Source organism: Heterocephalus glaber, unplaced genomic scaffold (genome assembly GCF_053883595.1).
Source record: "Heterocephalus glaber isolate CG9 unplaced genomic scaffold, H.glaber_assembly_v1.0 deba00001744, whole genome shotgun sequence".
In the NCBI taxonomy this organism is placed as follows: domain Eukaryota; kingdom Metazoa; phylum Chordata; class Mammalia; order Rodentia; family Bathyergidae; genus Heterocephalus; species Heterocephalus glaber.
This window is the reverse complement of record NW_028258450.1, coordinates 3,171,014-3,193,354: the sequence shown is the minus strand read 5'-3', so window position 1 is coordinate 3,193,354 and position 22,341 is coordinate 3,171,014. Positions and strand designations below refer to the sequence as shown.

At 46.0% G+C, this 22,341-nt stretch overlaps 1 protein-coding gene across 2 annotated transcripts in view; it reads right to left on the bottom strand.

The window, feature by feature from the left end:
- The window catches only part of Gpatch1 (G-patch domain containing 1), a 37,091-nt gene extending 15,881 nt beyond the window's left edge, over positions 1 to 21,210 (bottom strand). For both annotated transcript variants that reach the window (XM_004867106.3, XM_004867107.3), the window contains exons 1-10: positions 21,034 to 21,210; positions 18,005 to 18,139; positions 16,331 to 16,416; positions 13,558 to 13,718; positions 12,838 to 12,935; positions 12,152 to 12,210; positions 11,447 to 11,689; positions 10,008 to 10,155; positions 5,448 to 5,527; positions 1,866 to 2,070 (exon numbers count right to left, since the gene is read on the bottom strand). In XM_004867106.3, the coding sequence (XP_004867163.2) occupies positions 1,866 to 2,070; positions 5,448 to 5,527; positions 10,008 to 10,155; positions 11,447 to 11,689; positions 12,152 to 12,210; positions 12,838 to 12,935; positions 13,558 to 13,718; positions 16,331 to 16,416; positions 18,005 to 18,139; positions 21,034 to 21,106 (1,288 nt within the window). In that variant the 5' untranslated portion in view covers positions 21,107 to 21,210. The remainder of the gene's footprint in view (positions 1 to 1,865; positions 2,071 to 5,447; positions 5,528 to 10,007; positions 10,156 to 11,446; positions 11,690 to 12,151; positions 12,211 to 12,837; positions 12,936 to 13,557; positions 13,719 to 16,330; positions 16,417 to 18,004; positions 18,140 to 21,033) is intronic.
- Between the last annotated feature and the right edge of the window lie 1,131 nt (positions 21,211 to 22,341).

Here is a 22,341-nt window from a genome sequence, read left to right as displayed (position 1 = left end):
AAACAAATAAATAAATAAATAAGAGATAATATCTGAGCTGGGCATGGCGATGCACATGCCTATAATGCCAGCACTCTGGGAGGCTGAGGCACGAACAAGCCCAGCCTGGGCAGTTCAGTGACTTGGCAAGACCCTGTCTCAACATAAAAAATAAAAAGGGTTGAGGGCGTAGCTGGGTATGAAGGCCGTGGGTTCAATCTTCAGAGAGAGAGAGAGAGAGAGAGAGAGAGAGAGAGAGAGAGAGAGAGAGAAAGAATGAATATATCTGAGGTAAAACATCACAGGCCAGGCAGGTGTGGTGGTGCATGCCTGTGATCCTAGCACTAAGGAGGCTGAAGCAGGACTGCCAGGAGTTCAAGGCCAGTAGCTTAGGTTACATAGTGAGTTCAAGGCCATCCTGAACTACATACCAACACCCTGTCTCAAACAAACAACAACAACAAAAACAGAACAGACTTGCAAAAATATGAAGGAAGAACAGAAGCAGAGGAAATAGCAAATACACAGGTCCTGAGGTGGCACTGAGGTGGGCAGGTCCATGGGCAGAGAGGGGATCATGAGCCTGGACCACAGGGCTTTAGAGAACACAGTACGTTGAAAGGCAGGCAGGACTGGACCAGGCAGAGCCTTGTGGGGAGGCTGTCAGTCTCTGTAGTGTGACAGGCACTGGTGAGCGGTAAGGGAATCACTGAGGAATGCGGCCCATGCAGCTGCCACTGAAGGGAACGGACTGGAGAGGGGCAGGCAGGGGGAGGAGGCTGCTGTGAAGCCCATGTGAAGAATATGGATGTAGCAGCCAAGCACAGGGAAGTGACAGAGTCCAGGCATGTTGGAAGCAGTGAGGAGGGGACTTCAGGGCTGGCAGGGTGAGGGCAAGAATCCTCTCTTCTGGTCGGAGCAATGGGTGGTGGAAGTGCATTGACTGAGGCAGGAAGATGAGGGAGCGCAGGTGTTGGGAGGAACATGAGGACACAGTTCTGCTGTGGGTGATCACAAGGAGACGCCAGTAGGCTCCTGAAGGACAGGGCTGCAGAGTGAGCCCCTGGAGACCCAAGGCCACCTCTCCTACTGTGTCTTTCTGTGCACCCTGCAGGGCATTTTCCATATTCTTCAGATTTTCAGATACACTCATTCCTTTTTGGCTTTCAGAGGTTCAGAGGTGGAGCTGCCGACCCTCTCCCTCAAGGGAAAAAGTCTACTTCCCCTAGCTGCACAGAGAAGGCAAATGTACCACATTCCTAGGTTATCATTAAATGCCTAAAAGCAGATAAGCTTCAGGCAAAAATTGCAACTGTATAACAAAGTAAAAGTGAAAAGACAGGTCTGAGAAAGGAATGGGTATGTACACTGAACGGGTATTACAGTGGACCCTGGAGTTACGACCTACCTGACATACAAACAACTTTGGTTACGACCGGAATTTTAGTTTTAACTTACAACCAAAGTTTTGGGTTACGACCCAAATGCCAGCTGCTTGTGCTTCCAGGTCACCTCAGATGCAGATTTAGCCCTTTTAAAGAGTGCTGGAAGGAACACTACAACATCCTTTCCTGTGTGGGCCTGAGCAATCCTGAGCCAGTGTCTCTAAGGACACTGAGATCTGTCTGTGTACAGGAGAGAGGCTTTGAAGGCTGTGTAGAGGAGCCTGAGGCTTCAGCTGACCAACCTGAGTAACAATCAGCCCTCGGGAATGAATTGAGTTCATAAGTCAAGGGTCCACTGCACATGTGTTGTTTACATTATTCCTACAGTTTGGGAGGACAAAAGCAGACCCAGAGCTTCAGTGGAAAAGTACAACTCTCCATTCTGACTTAGCTAAGGCAGATTTGTTTTAGTGCAGTGATTTCAATCTTCCTGACACATACCTTGGACAGGCGTCTCTCCTAGCAACTCCCCCCGCTTGAAGGCATTCAGTTGGTGCCTACTGTGTGTCGCTGGGTCAGGCACTGCCTTTCTGGTGGACTCTGATAAGACCCGAAGTAAATGGGAATTCTCGGAGGTGGCGGTGACCACGGGTCGGAAATAATGCACTGGTCGATAGTCTTGTGGCAGCTCAGGGGGTGGATAAATCTGGACAAAACAAAACAACAAAAGCCGGGACATACAGGCTGCAAAAAGACTGAGTTAAATTTCCCCAAGGAAACCCACTCCTGTGCCTCGGAGTGGGACCACCCCACCCCTTGGTGGCTGGTGGAGGGGCACTGGAGTCACACGGTTCCAGGACTCACAGGTTTCAAATGTCACCCTCGCCCCACTTCACAGAGATGAGAATGTGCATGTTTTACATGATGAAAACGAGAAAGATGATGGTGGACAACACGGGTCATGACCCAAACACAATGGGCCCACCATAAGGCAGAAAACTTAGAAAAGCATCTTCAGGACTCTGAAAAAATAATAACTTTAAATTAGTTACTTTTAAATTCAGAGTTCTGCTTACATTTCAGTTCCAAATTCAAACTTCAGGCCTTACTTGTTGATCCAAAATATTTTTAACAATTCAAATGATAACTGAAATTTAAATATATTTGGGAAATACAAGTTTTTCATTCTGAAAGCATTAATGGGGGCAGAACAGAGAAGTTAGAAGTTTTTTTTGTTTTTTTTGTGGTGCTGGGGATCAAATCCAGGGCTTCATCATGCTAGGCAAGCACTCTCCACCGAACCCAGTATCAGATGTTTTTTGTTTTGTTTTTGTTACGGGGGAATTGAGCTCAGGATCTTGTGCTTTCAAGGTAGGCAGCTGCACCACTGAGCTAAATCCCCAGCCCTATCAGATGTTTTTAAATAACTACACCAAATGGTCTCCTTGTCCTTGAAGTAACAAACACATCTTAACAGACAGTTCAATTTAGCCTGTTTTCTAGATTGTGAAGCATTTTAAAGTAGGAGTCAGGTCACCTCTGACCTCTGCAGCAGGGCAGCCCTGGCCCCTCTGGCTGCGGCCCTCAGTCCCGGGTGCAGCACTGCCACAACAATGTGCCTATCCCACCCCACAAGGTCTGACATAACCGGAGCTGCCCAGGTGCTTGTCAGGCATTGCCTGAGTGGCAATATGAAAGACTAGGAAAGGGTGGCATTATCGTCGTCAGGAAACCTCATTTTAAAAAAATCATATTCTCCTGATTACCTTCTCTGAAATAAAGAGACTCCCACATTAGCCACAAAACACTCTCATGATATCACACTCAAAAACCCTAAGTGTCGAGGACCTAGCTTGTGTGCTTAGTGCATGCAAGGCCCTAGGATCAATCTCCAGGAGAAGGGAGGGAGGGAGGGAGGGAAGCAAGGAACCAGGTGCAGGGACACACACATAATCCCAGAACTCTGGTTCAAGCCCAGACTGGACAACTCAGTGACTTAGCAAGACCCTGTCTCAGAATAAAAAATAAAAAAGAGTGGGAATGTAGTTCAGTGTGACAACCGTAGGTTCAATCCGCAGTACTGCAAAAAGAATAAGAAAAAAAAAAAGGGCCAGGGATTTAGCTCAGTGGCACTGCGCCTGTCTCGAAAGCACAAGGTCCTGAATTTGATCCCTAGTACCACAAAAACCAAAAAACACAAAATGCAGAAAGCAAGAAAAGGCAAAGGAAAGCAAAGGGAGAAAGAAGCAGAGAGGACAGGTGATGCAGAAGAGCCTGGTAGAAAAGAGGAGGGTATGCATGGCTCATCTTTATATCCCCATTAGATTCAAAGCATTTCTCTACCTCTGCCAAGTCACTATTCTGTCTGGCCTCTCAGTGCGGCGGCTGGGGTTTTAGCCACCTACCTAGAACACCTGTTACCAGTGAGAGGCTGAGGAACAGGGCTCTCCTCTGAGTCATTCTTGAGCCAAGCCCCACCTACGGAGGAGCTCTCGGGCCCAGGACTCCTGTGCTATGTCAGTCAGAGTCACACCCTCACTGACCTGGCTGCCTGGGCCCGGGCTTAGAGACCCTGTGTGTCTCTGGATGCCAGGGGTGGAGCCCAGGGCTGCCTGAGTGCCTGTGCTCTACTCCTGAGCAACATTCCCAAGTCCAGCACAGTCTATGTTTGAACCCTAAGTCAAATGAATGTTTCTCTGCCATTTGACACTATGCCTCCTTTCCTTACATGTCAAAAACTCATGTTCTCCTTTGTTACTATTTGACATTTCTGGTAGTAATAGCAGCTTACTATAGGTCTAGCACTGTTCTAAATATATTTTTGCCATTAGAACTTCTTCACTATCAAAACTAAACAAAGCCAAGCCTCTGTAATGCCAAACGTGGCTTTTCAGGCTCCACTGCCCCCTGGGGCTCCTCTATTTGGAAAATTTGCCGAATGGAAAAAGAAAAGCTGATGAGAGTGGGGAACAATCTAAACAAGGAGTGCTGATGTGGTAAATGGCCAGGGGAGCCCTCCTGAGCCCCAGCACCCATGCAGGCAGCACCTGCATCCGGCTCCTGAGTATGTGCTGGCAGCAGGGGCTTATGGGAGTTAAAGAGCACTTCATGGCCTGAGAGCACATTTTCACATGCACTGCAACAAAATCTCACAAAAACAAGATTGTCCAGAGAGGCCAGTCGGCTTTCCTGGACCTGACCCACTTGCTCGCCAAGTCCCCCCTCTGCTCAGCCACTGGTAGGGAATCCAGAGAACCTGGCTTGAGTTGGCATCAGAGCACCAGGAAGAATCGGGACTGTGGGTTCTGACAGTTTGGGGAAAGTTTCCTGCTTTTCCCAGAGTTATTTTGCACCTAGAATGGTATCCATGGTCCTTGGGATAGAAGCCAGGCACTCAATCACGGTAGGCAAGCAAGCGCTCTGCCACTGAGCTACGTCTCCAGCTGCTGGTATGTCTCTTTTAATGGAAATAACCGTTAATGTGAAGTTTGGATTTAAAAGATTACCAATTAAATTGGGCAAAATGGTGCACACCTTTAATCTCAGTGGCTCAGGAAGCTGAGGCAGAAATCTAGGACTCCTTTTTTTTCTTTTAGGCACTGGGAATTAAACTCAGGACCTTGAGCCTGCCAGGCAGGCACAGTGCTACTGAGCTATATCCTGGCACTAGCTAAGGCAGAAGTATTGTAAATTTGAGCTCAGATGGGACAACTTAGTGAGACCCTGTCTCAAAATAAAAAAAGAAACAGCAGGTGCTGTCACTTGGTGAGAGTATGCCCTGGGTTCTATCCCCCCAAGAGGGGGGAAAGGAGGGGATCAGCAATTAGATGTTTTGAACACAACATAGTCACTGACTGATGTTTCTGATGCAGATTATTTTTTCAGACACGATCTCGCTATGTAATCCAGGCTGGCCCCAAATTTACAATCCCGCTTCAGCCTCCCCAGTGCTGGGATTACAGGCATGGCCACCACAACCACTTTAGAATATGTTTTTCTGGGAAAAAAATTTCCTTATCTTTTCAATTAACGACACAACTTGGATTATATAACTGTACCAAACCAGAAAAAAAATTTTCTTACTTTTTTAGATGATAAAGGTTTAGAAGCCAAGGAAAATCCATCCAAAATTTTGCCAATATATCGAAGATCTTTCTTGGATTCTACAAAATAACATCACTGATTAATTCCAGAAGTAGAGACAATTAGAGTAAGACAAAAGACAGAGCTTCATATTGCCAAGAACATAAACTTTATCTGTCACAGGTGACCTCACTCAGGGTTGGCAGGAAGGGAAGACAGAGTGCAGTGCAAAGGCCACACACTTCTTTTGACACAGTGACCAGTGGCCTGGCCCGTGCTACCCTTGGCTGATTAGCAGCCAGGACGTGGGGCTGAGATCTCCTAAGACAATTCTTCAACATTAGGTTTAGAAAAAAGACCTTAGGTCCTAAACCTAGGGACATGCTATGGAGTAAAATATCACAAGAAAAACCATCAAGAGGAAAATGATGGGTAAAACAGAAATCACAACTGTAAGAGTCACTTTGAAAACTAGGTGAAGAACCACCATACTCCCAGCTTCCTTAGCAACAACCCCAGTAGGGGAGAGAAGGCAGCTCAGTCAGGTCAGCCTGTAACCCGACCTCAGGACAAATTAAAAGGCACATTCGCCTTTTTCACAAATGAGATTCTAACAGAAGATAATGCTCAGCGCTGAGGATGCTGAATGACCAATGACCCCGGAGTTGTAGTGAGAGACTGGATGTCCACTGGCCACGCAGACAGCCCGGTCAGCAAAGGCCCCGAGGGCCTCAGGATTTCCCGCTTAGAGCAGTTGTGGCAAAGTCTATCACATGAGCTGTGTTTTCTGAACCAAGAAACTTCCACTATCCTGCTCGAGCTCCCCGGCTGGGTCCTGCTGCAGGCCCAGCTCACCATGCAGAGGAGCGAAGGTCGGGCCACTGGAGACAGCACTGTGGCGAGACTACCCTCCCAGCAGAAGCAGCTCGCCCTTCCCCACAGTGGAACCGCCTGCGGTTTCTACAGTTTCTGCAATTCTGGGGGGGTAATTTGGGGTTCAAGTTCACACTCTTGGAATTTTATATTCTTTTTTTTTTTGGTACCAGGGATCGAACTCAGGTCCTTCTGCTTGCAAGGCAGGCGCCAGAACCACTGAGCTAAATCCCCAGCCCTGGAATTTTATATTCTTTTAAAATTCAAAAATTTTACTTTCATGAATTTATTCTGAAGAATTTTGAAGGAATCACAAATGTGCAGAAAGACACAGCTATAAGAATATTCATTAGCTGGGTGTGGTGGTGCACGCCTGTAATCCCAGCACTCAGGAGGCTGAGGCAGGAAGATCGCCATGAGTTCAAAGCCAGCCTGAACTACAAAGCGAGATCATCTCAAAAAAAAAAAGAATATTCATTATAAGGGAAACTATTCGACCAGAAGAAGGGGGTGGGGGAGGGGAGGGAAAGAAAAGAGAAAAGGGGAGCGGTAGGGTGATCTAAGTGTGTTACGTGTGTACGAATACACCAAAACAAACCTGTTTTTCTGTATAACAATATAGACTAATAAAAAAAGAATGTTCATTATAGCCCTACTGATCATGAAAAAAATAAACAATTAAAAGTCAATCATGGATTCAATCCCCCATACCACACACACATACACACACACACACACACACACACACACACACACAAAGTCAATCATGGAGGGTGAGCGTAGTAGCCTACACCTCTAATTCCAGCACTTGGGAGGCTGAGGCAGGAGGATCACCATGAGTCATGAATTGAGGCCAGCCTGGGCTACATAGTGAGTTCAAGGCCAGGCTGAACTACATAGTGAGATCCTATCTCACAAAAAAAGTCAATGATGGAGATTAGAGAAAATGAAGGTAGATTCACTCACTGAAAAACAATACAGTCAAAACTACAGAAGTTGTGGCCCTAGGGGTAGGAGAGAAGAGAAGCTATAAGTGAGGGGGGGGGGCACCCCCCAGGCCTTGTGGGGAGGGGTGACAATCCATCTGTGGGGACAAAGCTGTGGTATAAGGGAAAGTGAAAGATTTGGCTCAGAAGGCAGATTTAAATATATATGGTAGGGCTGGGGATTTAGCTCAGTGGTTCCGCTGTCTGCCCCGCAAGCACAAGGACCCGAGTTTGATCCCTGGTAACAAAACAAATAAACAAACAAAAAAATATATATATATAGTATTTTAGTATTAACTATTATAGAACAGATATATTGATGTTATTAATTTAATATGTGCTGGTTAATAGTATAATTTATTAGGATGTATCAATGTAAATACAGAATATTATCAATTTCATTCTACCAACTTCTAAAGATTGTTTAGTAATAATTACATTATTGTATAATTAATATATCATATGTTGTCAGTACTGTAGATATACTAATGATTATATATACATAACTAAGTTTAAAAAATAGAGTGGACCCTTGAGTTACGACCAGCCTGACATATGAACACCTTGGGTCACGACTGGAATTTTAGTTTTAACTTAAGACTAAAGTCTTGTGTTATGACCCAAATGCTGGCCACTTGTGCTTCCAGATGGTCTCAGATACAGATTGAACCCTTAAAGAGTTCTGCAAGGAACACTATAACATCCTTTCCTGTGTGGGGTCAATTGAGAAATCCTGGGCCAGTGTCTAAGGACACTGAGATCTGCCTGTGTACAGGAGAGAGACTTTGAAGGCTGTGTAGAGGAGCCTGAGCCTTCAGCTGACCAACCTGCATTACAACCGTCCACTGTATATGATTATATATTAATTAATAACATACTACTCTAGTATAGGATACTGTAGAGTAGCCTAACTCACACCCAGGAGCAATGCCAGCTGACACTGGCGTGCACACCCTCTGGCAGCTTATGTAAAGCCCTGGGTTTATAGGTGGTGAGGGAACCACAGGCTGCTCACACCCCACAGTGCTTGCTGTGCCTGGGCCTGATCCAAGCCAGTCATGTGCTGCTGCCATCCCACTTTCCAGACAAGGAAGCCGAGGCACACAGCAGGTAAGGAGCTTGTTCAAGGTCCCAGCTGACGAGCAGGGACAGCCAGAACCTGAATCCAGGCACTCTACCCAGAGTCGGTGCTTCTGTTATACAAACTACCTTTAAAAATTCTGCAGTCATGCATGTTTGGGAGGCTGAGGGAGGAGAATGGAAAGTTAAGCCCAGACTGGGCAATTTAGGACTTAGTGAGACCCTGACTCAAAATTTTGCTTGTTTTTTTTTTGGTACCGGGGATCAAACTCGGGTCCTTGAGTTTGCAAGGCAGGCAGCAGAACAACTGAGCTAAATCCCTGGCCCTAAAATTTTAAAAAAAGTTTTAATGGTTGGAGACGTAGCTCAGTAGAAAGGCCCTAGGTTTAATTCCCAATGGCAAAAAAAAAGGAAGGAAAAAAAAAAGAAAGAAAGAAAACGAAACTCTGCTGTACATGCTCTTTTCTCTTCTAGAAATGGAAAATGAACATTTGGAGGGCTGCTGCTCACATGGATACATTTTATAATAGATTACTTCAACACAGATTTCAGATGAATTTGACAAGGTTTAAACCTTATCTGACCAGAGCTAAACATGTCTGACCAGACTGTTTTACCTCAGCTCTCACCTCCTGACTTTTTCAGTTGTTATCATGACTGTAATCAAAGAATAGTAGGTGCTGTTGATTCAGTCGGGGCAGGGTGTCGGGTGTGCTGATGTCTGGTTATCATGCCAACCTCTGGAATGGATTTTGGTCCCACTTCACAAGTAAAGATTTGGATGCCCAGAGAAGCTGGGGGCCGTACCCAAGGTCACAGTGGGCACTAGAGAGTTGGGATCCAAATCCAAGTGCGATCGACTCCGAATCCCATGACTAACACTTACTCTGCACTGTCTGCCCCCTGCACCATTTCTGGACTGAAAACGTGAAACACTACTTAGAGCCACAGAACCTGAATCACTGCTACTCTGACTTCAGATTCAGGTTGTGTTGAGAGAAGTCCATCTCTGAGGCCAACTAGACCTCCCTAAGAAGATAATCAGACAAGAGGAAGAGGTTCAGAGGGAGGGGCGGGGGTGGGTATGATCAAAGGTAGCTGCATACATGAAAATGGCACGATGGAAGACAATATTCTGTATAATAATGGGCACTAATTAAAAAAAAACAAAAAAAGAGCCAGGGGCTCAAGTAGGGAGGCAGACTAGCTAGACACCAAGCTCCATCTACTGCAGGCTGTGCGGGTCCCTACCACCGGGCCCTGAGCCTGGGCTCTGACCTCGAGTTGGCTGACTCTGGCCATCCGCCCAGTTCCACCACCCCCGAGGGCTTCCCTCTGACCCACTTCGGCTCTGACCAGCAGCACGGCCCGGCACCTGTCCACACACAGCTCCTTCCCGATCCCAGTCCTCTTCCTCTCCTCCAACATGGCCCTATCTCAATGGATGGCTTTGGCTTTGGCCCGGTCTAAACGCCACTTCTTTCTTGCATCCCACCCAGGTCTCTCTTCTCCCCACTTCATTTCTCACCCCATGGAGGCCAACACTCTACTGTGGACCTTGCAATCCCTTCTACCTGAGTTCCTGACACTCCCACCCTTGGGTGCAGGTCTGTGTAATTACCTTTCTGACTTTTATACTCCCTGGGGGCTGTCCAGCCATAGAGTCCATCTCCAGGCTCCTCATCCTTCAAAATGGTGTCATACTTGGACAGCGTTTCTGTGGCATAAATATCATCATCTTCCTCTTCCAGGGCACCGACACCAAAAGCCTTCAAAGAACAAAGTTTCACACTGAGCAATTCCAGCTTTTAGGGTCTGTCTGCACTGAAGAATGGAGCTACTTGAGGGATGCGATGAACAGACCACAGCAGCATTTCTCCATCACCAAGAAAGAAGTGAATGGGAGCTCCAGAACCACACAGCCTCAAGCCTCTTGGAAAACAGTGGCCAGAAGCAAAAGCCTCCAGGCAGCAGTTGTCCTTCAGGTCCTAGCACAGGAATAGGCATCGGTGAAGAAGCAGAAACAGGGCCTACATAAGGAGAGGCAGAAATGTTCATCTCCTGGTCACTGTGGCCTGGGGCCAGTGCTGGTGGCCAGGGTCTGAAGACCACTGCTACTGCAAAGCTGGCTGTAAGGACTCCTGGTCCTTCTGGGAAAGTCTCCTACAACTCCTTTTTTTTTTTTTGGTACCAGGGATAGAACTCGCCTACAACTTCATTTTTGTAAAAAGACTAGAATGAAAAGGTAATAATGAAGTGAAGGTAATCATTTTCTAATGCATTGTTTTGTTTTGTTTTGTTTTTTGAGACAGGTTCTTGCTTTGCAGTTTAGGCTGGCAATGAACTCACTATGTAGCCTAGGCTGGCCTCGAACTCACAGTGATCCTCCTGCCTCTGCCTCCCAAGTGTTGGGATTACAGGCATGCACCATCTAAACGCATTTTAACAAAGAATCCTGAATTCATTTGGGAGGATGGTCAATCCATAAAAGCTCTCCATCTTTCCAAATGTGAAAAAGCAAGTCTTCAAATAAAGATTAACCCTGTGTCCCCAACTTAGGGCATGCAGTACTAGGAAATAGTCCAAGAGGTAGTAAAACTTGGACCTAAATTTGGAGAGGCAGATTGTAATTAGAATATTACTAACTAAAGGGGTAAGAGTGGTTTGTGCACAGGCCTTAACCCAGTACTCTGGAGGCTGAGGTAGGAGGACTGTGAGTTTGAGGCCAGCCTGGGCTGCATATCAAGTACAAGGTCAGCTAGAAAACATAGTGAGACCTTGTCTCAAAAAAAAAGAGTAGTTTTCTGCCTGGCCCACAAAGGTGAGAAAGCAATCCTCACCTCTGGCAACACCCAAACCCCACCAAGATGGGCACAGCTCTCAGGAGCCCTTTATTAAAACCAGGAAGGTGTGTTTCACAAGTCTTCCAGGAAACACGCTGGGAAAACACAACCACTTCAAAGTCTTCATTCACTCTGTGAAAATGCCTGGGGCAGATGGAAGACAGAAAGTATATTCTTTTGTCAGTGGTTCCACCTTTATATACAGAAACACTTTTACCTGGCCTGAAATTCCCAGTTTTCTTCCTTTATTTAGTACAGCATCTCCAAGAAGATTGCTGGCTCCCTCAGATCCTCCACTGAAAAGATTCAAATGTTCAGCTGAAGTTCCAAACAGAGCTTGGTGGGGATCCAGGCCCTTGTACTCCAGTCCATGTACATCATCCTTAGGTGTGAAATCCACAGGAGTGACATCTTTGGGTGCAAACGTCACATTATCCGGCAAGTAGTCATTGTCTTCATCCTATTTCCAATGTTTAAAATAGGAGAAGGTAGGCTGGAGGTTTAGCTCAGTGGCACCAGCGCCTGCCTGGCAAGCGCAAGGTCCTGAGTTTGATCCCCAGTTCCGCAAAAAAAAGATACGTGTAAAATAGCGAGGTGAGTCACTGCATGGCGAAAAGCAAACCCATAAAATACTATTTTAAAATGCAGTGATTTATTCCAAAAAAATAATTACCAAGCTCTCATTTATGTTGTTACAAATGACCTCATCGCACCCTTGCACAAATGATACTAACGTGACTCCATAATGAAACTGAACAGACTATGGACAGCTCAGGTGCAGGTATGTTCCTGACAGTATCTGACATGAGAGGAGTTTTAGGGGATGGGTGTTGCACAGTAATGGGATGTGACTGATTTCTAAAATTGCTTCTAACCCTGAAATCTCATGATCATAAAGAAACAGGTTTCAGTGAACCAATACCTCTGATCCTTCAGAGCCTCCAGGGGGTAATGCACAGCCATAGATTTTTACTCCAGGATCTATAAAAGAGATTTCAAAGGAATTAGCCATGAGCAACTAAAACTAAAAACCCCAACTCACTGGCCGTCCTCAGAAGCACACGTCTGTGTTTATAAAGCGGTGTAGCTTTAGGGTAGAGGTACCTCACTAAACATGGTACAAGAGGACTTTTCCACCAGCTGTGCCCCACGCACACTGACAGGAAATAAGTGACCACCAGTTCCCCAGCACCAGGAAGAACCAACAGGAAATGATGGCTGCTCTCAAAGAATTCCCTCAGCTTTGAGGCTGAGTGCAAGGGATAAAGTAGAAAGTAATAAGGTTAAACTGTGATAGAGTTTTGGCAGGATAGGAAACATGAACTTTCACACACTGCTGATGGGAATGTGGACGGATAAAATCCTCTTGGGAGCAATACTGCATTATACACAAAAAGCCTTAGAGCTGGATGTGATGGTGCACACCTGTAATCCCAGCACTCGAGAGGCTGAGGCAGGAAGATGCACGAGTTTGAGTTCAAGCCTAGTTTAGAGTAAGTTCAAGGTCAGCCTGAACCACATAGTGAGACTCTTCCTTAGAAAAACAAAAAAGGAAAGAAAATTTTTTAAAAAGCATGTTGTAGAACTAATGAAAATCAATAGACATACCAGGTTTTTGTCGGCGTGCCCTTCTCTTTGTTCGAGGACCAATTCCTTGTCCCTCCTTCCAACCCATTTTTCTTAGCAATTCAAAACCAACAGATAATCTAGGATATCAAGACATTGCAAATGAACTTCCTTTTACAACATTAGCAATAACAGTATGGAAGAGGCAGCATCTAAGTCCTGGACCATTCACTCCTATGCCTGTCTTGCCTGGGTTTGTCCCTCACCCACATCAGAATCTCATGTCCCTGCCATCCCGGCCACAGCTGGCCGGGAATGAGGGGCACCCCGACCTTGGGAACACAATCAGAGTCCTCTCCTGGGCCTTTGGAATGGATGCATAGGGACTCTAGATTGTCCCTGACAAGCGTGAGGCCAGGGAAACCATGAAGGTCTGAGGCTGCCTGCGCAGGCCATGTGTCCAGGAGCAGAACAAGGAGGCGTGCAGAAAGACAGGGCAGAATGAGGCGGCCAGGAGAGCCCATCAGGCCTGTCTGGGAGGTGGAGGGGAAACCACCCCATTCCTAACAGCGCTTCCGCCTCCTGAACCCCAGCAGCGGAGCCAGGGGCTGGAGCTCCTGAGTTACTCCACTCGGCAAGGATACAAGACCATTTCAGCAAAGCCTCTCTTTGTGCTTAGAATGCTAGTCTCAGAAGGCTGCTCCTACTTGCCACCAAACTACTCCTAATATGATCATCAAATAATCAGAATTAAGTTCTCACTTGGCTGGTGTTATGAAGTCATCAAGCAGAGTGGCTCCAGGGATCGGGGCAGTGGCAGCTGCCAACTGTCTGGCCTTTTCTTGTAGTCTATCTTTGGTTTTGGAAGCAAAATCATCTGTGGTAACAATCACTTTAGGCGCTATCCCAAATTCACTAAGATCCTTCAAAAAAAGAAATTTAAACAGAATAACATTATTTGGAAATGATTCAAATGATACACTACATAGCTTTAATTTTTCTTATTTTTTTCTTTTGTCTTTTTGTTTGTTTGTTTTGGGAGAATGGACTCAAGATCTCTTTACTAAGCTACATTCCAGTCCTTTTATTTTTTATTTTGAGAGGTCTCACCAAGTTGCTAAATTACTCCTGCTGGCTTCAAACTCGGTATCCTTCAATCTCAGCTTCCTGTTACAGGCATATGCCACCATGCCTGGCTCATTTTTCTTTAAAAGAAAAATAGTCAAAACTACAAAATTTAGTTGGCAAGTGGCACACTTTATACTCTAACTTGTAAACCTCACCCTCCTCACATAAAGCAAGGCTGGTAGTCAAAGACAGGGCTTACAAGTGGCTGCCCAGTAGCACCACACACCAGCACCACGCTGGAAGGACAGGAAGTAAGGGCCAAGTTCTTCTTGACAATATCAAAGGTCAGTGTGAAAGGGACAAAGCTTAGATTCACAGGCAGCAAGCATTTGTGAATCCCCATGTGCTGAGCCTTGAGCAAGGAGCTTTGTACTTCCTGGGTGGATGCTGTGGCTGCCTGCCCAACAGCCACTGTGCCTCCTCCTTTGCAGTGTCACCATTCACTTCAGGACAGGTACCCCAGTATCAGGGGATGGGTTAGCAAGCAAGATTCATGTCTTACCCAAGCCAATCCCTTTTCCCTTGCCAGAGACTGTGCTAGGAGTGGGCCTGGAAAAGTTTGTGCCAGCAGACATGGTCCTAGGACCAATGTGAAAGGGTTCTCTGCTCTCAGGACAGGACACCAAGAAGCAAGTTCTTCTGTGGATAATGTCCTGGATGTGCCAACTGGAACCAGTGCAGCCATCTTCCAACCACAAGGAGAGGTAACATAAGGATGTGCTGATGTGCAGAAGGTGACAAGAGAGTGCCAAGGGCCTCATTGCATGTAAACTCACTACCCGTGATCTATGACTATTACGGTTTGAATCTTGTTATAGGATACATCTAAAATGTCTCCCAAAAGTCTCGTGTGTGGAAGGTGATTGGATCATTGGGTACTGTACTCATTCGTGGGTTCCTCCGTGGATAAGTTCAGCAGCTGAATGTGCTGTTAGGAGGTGAGGCCTGTTGGGGATGAGTGACTGAGTGGTGTTACCTAGAAGGGTATTCTTAACCCCAGCTCCTCCTTTCTCTTTCTGTCTCTTGGCTGGTATGAGGTGAATAGCTTTCCTCCATGATATCCTTCTACCATGCTGCTTCTGCCTTGGAACCAGATGACCATGGACTGAATCCTTCAAAACTGTGAGCCAAATTAAACCTCTTCTCCTTTAATTTGTGGGTATTAGGTATTTTGTCCCAGAGATAGGAAAGCTAACTAATACAGATCTAAAATGTCCCCCAAAATCTCATGTGTTGATGGCTTGGCCCTCAATGCAGCAGCATTCAGAGGCAGTGCCTTTGGGAGGCAATTGGATCATGAGAGCTCTGACCTCATGAGCGAATTCATCCACTGATGGATCTGCAGCTTAATGGGCTATAGGGAAGTTGAAGGAGCTTTAGGGGCAGGGCCTACTTGGAGGAAGTAAGTCACTGGGGGTGTGACCATGAAGAGCATCTTGTCTTTGGCTCCTTTCTCTCACACTCACTCTTTCTTTGCTTCCAGGCAGCTGTGAGGTAAGCAACTTTGCTTCACTCCATGTGTTCCCTGCCATGATGTCCTGCTTTACTACAGGCCTAGCACGATGGAGTAGCTCACCATGGACTGAAACCTCTGAAACCGTGAGCCACAGTAAATCTTTCCTGGGCCAGGGATTTAGCTCAATGGTACCACCACCTGCCTCGCAAGCACAAGGTCCCGAGTTCGATCCCTGGTACCAAAAAACCCCCCAAAACAAAAACAAATAAATCTTTCCTCCTTTAAGCTGATTTCTGTCAGGTATTTTTCTATAGTGATGGAATACTGACTGACATAGTTTCCTAACAGATTATGCTACTCCAAAAAGGAAAGAGGTCTACCGTTCCCTCTCCTTGCAGCCTACAGCATGCTGCTCTTAAGTACTTTATTTTATCTTTATAATGAATCCAGGCCAAGTTTTAAGAAAGAGATTTAATTTTAGTCTAGTTGCTCCACTATTCCTTAAAGCACTGTGTGCATATGACTTACTGTGGAAAGCTGCAGGCTAAGCACCATGGACATAGCGCTTTGAGGACAATTGAGATTTTTCAAGTAATTTGTCATACGTGACTTTTCCCTTATACTCTTGACTTTAGAAACTGGCCCCTAGGGCCAGGGATTTAGCTCAGTGGTTTCGTCGCCTGCTGCACAAGCGCAAGGACCTGAGTTTGATCCCTGGAACCAAAAAAAAAAAAAAGAAAGAAAGAAACTGGCCCCAGCATAAGATATTGCCTCAATGCAGGAGAATCCACTGATGTACATGGCACTGTAGTGCAAATGCCTAACAGATAAAGTCTTAAAAGCAAAAAGCGAACTGCACATTGGACTTTCCAGGAAGGAGGAAGGTGTCACAACAACTAATCATGCACATCCCACCATGTTGAGTTCTAGACTTGAGTTCTGCACACCTACCTCTTCATCCATAAAATCTTCAGGACCAAGAACAGATTTGTCTGCTCTGTTCTGTCGTGAAGACACAAAGGTAGAGGGTGTCCATCCTGAAAAGAGGAGTTTATAATTTTACAATCCTTGAGAGCATTTTGGTTTGTAACTAAATAATTAGGTAACATGTAAGGACTTGAAACTGCCAGTAACTACAGACTCTACACTCCTGCCCATCTCACTTTTACATAGGTGTAATTACTCCACATAAACTTATTGACTTCTCTCACCCCTGTTGTCAGATCTAAGTGGATTTAGTGAGGTTTCCTCATAAGAAGTTGATATCAAGAGAAATAAATTCTATTTTGAAAGTTAACCGGGCCGGGGAGTTAGCTCAGTGGTTCTGCCACCTGCCTTGCAAGTGCAAGGTCCCGAGTTCAATTCCTGGTACCAAAAAAAAAAAAAAAAAAAAAAGTGTGTGTCTTTTCACCATCCCTTGGGGCCGGGGATTTAGCTCAGTGGTTCCGGCGCCTGACTCGAAAGACCAAGGTCCCAAGTTTGATCCCCGTACCAAAAAAAAAAAACTTCTACCACATATTGCCAGGGATTTAGCTTAGTGGTTCCACTGCCTGCCTGGCAAGCACAAGGCTCCAAGTTCAATCCCTCTCCGGTACCAAAAAACAAAAACAAAAACAAAAACAAACAAACAAATAAGAAAGTTAACCACGAAGGAAGCTGGGTGTGGGGCCCTGTAGTCCCAGCTACTTGGGAAGCTAAGGGAGGAGGATCAGTTGAGCCCATGAGTTCAAGGCCAACCTGGGCAACGTAGCTACATCTTGTCTCAATAAATAAATTGTGAAAAACACCAGCAGATCTGACTAGAAAGATGGAAGGTCACTTTAAAAGGCAGGCTCAGGATTTAGCTCAGTGGTTCTGCCACCTGCCTTGCAAGCTTAAGGACCCGAGTTCGATCCCCGGTACCAAAACAAAAGGCAAGACCAACCACTCTGGGACCCACACCACAGCAACCTCCACAAACATATCAACATATCCAAAGAAAGAATGGGGGTGAGTGCTGTAGCTCAGTGGTAGAATGTCTGCTTAGCATGCAGGAGGCCTTCGGTTCAATCTCCAGCACCAAATAAACAATAACAAAATCCCCGTGTATGTTGCTTTAGTAATATGGAATTTAATATACTACAGAATGTGAAAATTTTAACTAATTAAATGGTGAGTAGCAACCAGCCATTCTGTGGTCCCCAGTGTTGGGAGGCAGCAGTTGGTGATTCTCTGGGCAGCTCTGATGCTACACTGGTTCCTCATCCTCTCTGACCCTTGGTGGCCTCATCGGCAAAACACCTGGAGACCTGTTATCTGTGGTCACTGAGTCCTGTGAGACAGTCTGTGGTTACCTGAGTGAAACTGTGAGGAAACTCTGTGCATTATAATGGTTTAATCATCAGGTTAGAATGTATCCATTTTCTACAAAGTGGAAAAAAATTCTTTCCCTTTCAGTTTCCAATCAATGAACAACACCCAAGTTAACTCTGGAAACATTATAAACATTCAAAGAACACAAAGGACTACAGTATATGTGCTAAAATGTTTATAGAACTTTTTTTTTTAAGTTGGAGGAGAAGAAATCTTAAGATATTTCAGTTATTTGCTTTAGCAATGTGATAGCTACAAGTAGGAAAATCATACCTTCTTTTGAGCCAACAGTATTGAAATATCCAGCAGAGAAACCTCCACTAAAGGCTCCATGAAATCGCTTATACCTTCCCTTTTCATCTCTGACAGTCTGATTCTGAAGAGGAATTGGTTTCTTTGGTCTTTCACCTGAAAAAAAAAATTTTTTTAATGAAAGAGAGAAGGGGGTAATGAGTTAGGGGGAATTAGAGAAAATTTCATTTCTTATACACATTGAATTGTTTGCTTATTACTTCAAATATAACAATTTAAATTATTTCTAGATTTTACTAAGCTAATATGGTCTAGAAAATAATATACAGTGGTACTTTGGGCCAAGAACTTAATTTGTTCTATGATTTTCAAAAAGATGGCCACGTTTGTGTCTGTGTGGAAAAGATGGCCGAGGCTGTCGTGTTTCTCACCCAATGCAGTTTGCAAACAAAAACAAAATTTTGCCTAACGCTTCTGTTTGCAAACCAAATTGTTTGCAAACAAAAGGATTCATGAACTGAGGTACCACTTCCAGTATTTCATCAAGCATATGTTAGAAATGTTATAATAAAAATGTACTGCTTTTCTCACTAAATTTCATTATAAAAACCAAATTATATTGGGGAGGAGGGTTCAAATAGATGGAACACCTGGGTATCATGATGCACACCTATAATCCTACCACTCAGGAGGCTGAGGCAGGTGGATTGCTGTGAGGTAGAGGCCAGTCTGAGCTATATAGTGAGTTCCAGGCCAGCCTAGACTATATAAGGATACCCTATCTTTAAAAAAAAAAAAAAAAAAAAAAAAGATGGAACAGAAATTTCTTGGCAATGAAGGGGCCAAGACCCTGGAGTAACAAATGGTATCTAGAGGTTTACAGCAGAACAACATTTGTATACCTTCTTCAGAACTATTAGAAGAGCATCCCTGTCTCTGGAATACTTCCTTTGGGGATTGCTCATTTACCCAAATCTTGTTTCCTTAAATTCTATGACTCTCTTTATTCCTCAGTTCATGTTCATTAAACTTACTCCTTTGTCCTACTCTGTTGAAAAGGGCTGGGTTGTTACATCACACAAGCAAAAGGCAATCGATACATTTTAGCCAAATCTGAAACTCCCTCAGATTTACAGTTTCATGTACTATGACTTGAACTACTGCCTAATTTTATCAACTCCGATTCAAAATTCTGAATTTGTTTAATTTTTAAAAAACAAGTTATTATCAAAGGTTCAGGATAGAAAGGTTCAGTGGTCAGTTAAGGACTTATTTTTGAGCCTACGGTGCTATAGACATTAAAGCCAACTGCATCTTTACTGGTGGTAGCTTTTGGTCAGCTTAACCTCTCTGTTTAACATTAATAGTAATAGTTATTTCATAGTTATGCAAATCAAGTAATGTCTACAGGATTCTTAGCAAGAAGAGGGACACACAGTAAATACTTTAAAAGTGCTAGCTGCTATTACTATTGCTATGGTTATTATATACAAAGTATGAATTTTTTCTTTTTAGAGCATCTCACTATGTAGTTCAGGCTGGCCTTGAACTATGTGGTGGCCTTGAACAAGGTGCTGGCCTTGAACTGTGTGGCCCAGGGTGGCCTCAAATTCATGGCAATCTTCCTGGCTCAGCCTCTCAAGTGCTGGGATTACAAATGCGTGTCACCACACCCAGGCCCTCAAAATTCTTTCTTTCTTTATTTATATTTTTGGGTACTTGGGATCAAACTCAGGACCTTGTGCTTGTGAGGCAGGCGCAGAGTCACTGAGCTAAATCCCTGGCCCTCAAAATTCTTAAACTCTCAATTTAATTTTCCCAAAATTCTTGATTTTTATCCAAATCCTCTTTCTAGTGACAAAAGGGCTAAAACTCTTTCTCTGCAGTTATGAGGTACTGCATTAAGCTACCTAGAAACAACACAAAATAAAATATAAGACCTATTCAGCCCTCCAAATGAGCTCTAATCCTAAGAGTTAATGTGTACAGATATTTTTATCTAAATTAAAGGCGATTCTGTGAGACCAGAGTAATTGATCTTGTTGATTTGGAACTTCAATGTACAACCTTAAACAAATGCAGATGTTCCCATAATATTATTAAGGAACAAGAATTCTAGGAAATGCAAATCTAAAATGTCTCCATTTGCCATCTCAGACTCTTTCCCATCTCCAATTCCTTATAAAAACCCCACCCTCTCGCCCTGACCTTGGGAGTCTTTCTTGGAACTCTCACTGCCTCTTGAAGTGTAACAATAAACTCCTAATTTTTCTTTTTCTGTTACATGTCGTTTTTCGGTTTATTAAAAATAGGGTCTCGCTATGTAGTTTAGACTGGCCTTGAACTGTGAAGCCCAGGCTGGTCTCGAACTCGTGGCAATCCTCCTGCCTCAGCCTCCCCTGGGTGCTGGAATTACCACCACCACACCCAGCACTCTAATTTGTCTATGTTAGGGAAACTGTTAGTGGTAGTAGTTACCACCCTGCCCTAGGCCATCTCCCACGGAACTCTTAAAGACTATCCCCAAATTTTCTTCTAATTTCTTTCAGGTTTTTCCTGCCCCACCCCATCACAACTCTGGCTTTCCATCAAAATTCCTAAACCTCGCATGAATTTTGCTCATATGTATTCTTTGATCTCTCCTGGGACCTAATCTCAGCTCCTCAAGCCAATCCCTTCCAAACACTCTTTTCTGGTCCGATCCCCGCCTGCCCATTGGCTCCCGGCGCGTGCACTCGTATCACTCCCTCTGATTGGCTACACCCGCCTCCCATGGGCCCATACTCTCCCATTTCCATTGGTTTTTCACTGCCTAGCCCTCGCCCACTCTCGCTGTACAGCTCCGCCGCCCAGGGCGACCCCTCTCGCGTCCTCTGGGCCGGCAGCCACAGGTGCACACTCCCCATGCTAGACCTAGCGGGGATGTCCCTGCTCCCCACAGCTCTTTGCCTCCCTAGGCACCGATAGAAGCTCCAAAGAGGACGTTTGCGCCCCGAATCCTGGTCCTCATCCTATTTTCTACAGACCCTGCCGACCAACCGGCCCCACACCTTCTTCCAGAGGCTCCAGGCCCGTCCCATAGCTGACCAGGTCCTCCTCACTGTCACTGTGCGGCGCCGCCATCCTGAGCCCTTCCGGGCCCCGCCCTCTCACTACGGGGGCCTAAGCGGACCAAACACCTTCTGCCTTTTCTCCTCCGCGATTTGAGGTGATACTGTATCCAATAGGTTTAGGAAAGTCTTGGCCCTGTTCCAAGCAGAACCAGGCAGGAGCTGCCTCGAAAGATTAGACATCCTAGCTCTGGGACGTGCTGGTCAGGAGCAGACGCCCGGAAAAAGTTGAACCCGCAGGGCGGGTTCTCTGTATTGCCACATCTGCCCTCTTTGCAAGCAGTTGGAGCCGACTGGGCGGGAGCAGACCTGGACCCCGTGGGGACGTCTCCCACCCCGCCCAAGCTGTCTAGTAAAAAAGGCGGGGAGAGCTCGGACATTAGGGTTCTGGGCGACCTGGAGGGAGAGGGCCTGAGCTTGGAGCTCCAGCCCTGGTCGGGAGTTTGCAGACTGAGACCACTAAGTTCTGAAAGGTGAGGGGCTGGGGTCCCGGTCCTGTGTCCTGAATCCCGGCTAGAACAGGCTAGGGGCTGTTAGTAACGGGTCGAGGTAGATTTGGGGACTCGAGGGGCTCCGATTTGTGGTTTAGGATTGGATTGTGGGCCAGGTGCTCCGTCTCCTGGGTTCCTGGTGGAACTGGGGGCCTCAGATCGAACTGTGGCCAGAGGAATGTCTTCTGAGAGCCAGGCACTGGGCAGGAGGGCGGTGTCCCTTGCCCTCCAGATAGAAGCAAGAGCTGGCCGCTGTGTCCAGGAGTTGGGCCTCAGGAGGCCGAGTCCGGGTGGGTCCAAGGCTGAGATCCCGGGGTGTTCGGAAGCTGGAGCTGCCTCCCCGTCCCGGTCCTGAGAGTTCCCCAAGTATCGCCTTCCCCCAGCCAGGGTGGGGCAGCAGGGCGGGAGCTGTCCTCTTCGCTGTTCCAGCTCCCGGTTTCGGGACCTTATCTTCCTCCTGTCGAGCCTTTGTCCTCGAGCTGCTGTGGGGGTGGAGCCTCTGAGCCAATCCCCGCACCTTCCCTGTCCCCCACCGGGGGAGGGGCGCAGCCCCCAGCGGAGGGAGAGGCTGAGAGGACACAGGTGAATGAGCTGGTGCCGCCCATTGCAGGTGACAGATTGTTCCCAGCTAGAAACTGGAGGATGCTGGAGTTTCCCAAGGGTTTGCCCAGAGGGGCTCAGGAGGCTCTTGGGGGAACCTGGTGACTCCTCTGGCCTCAAGTTCCCGTGATGTCTCGAGTTTTTATCTGGGCTCAGC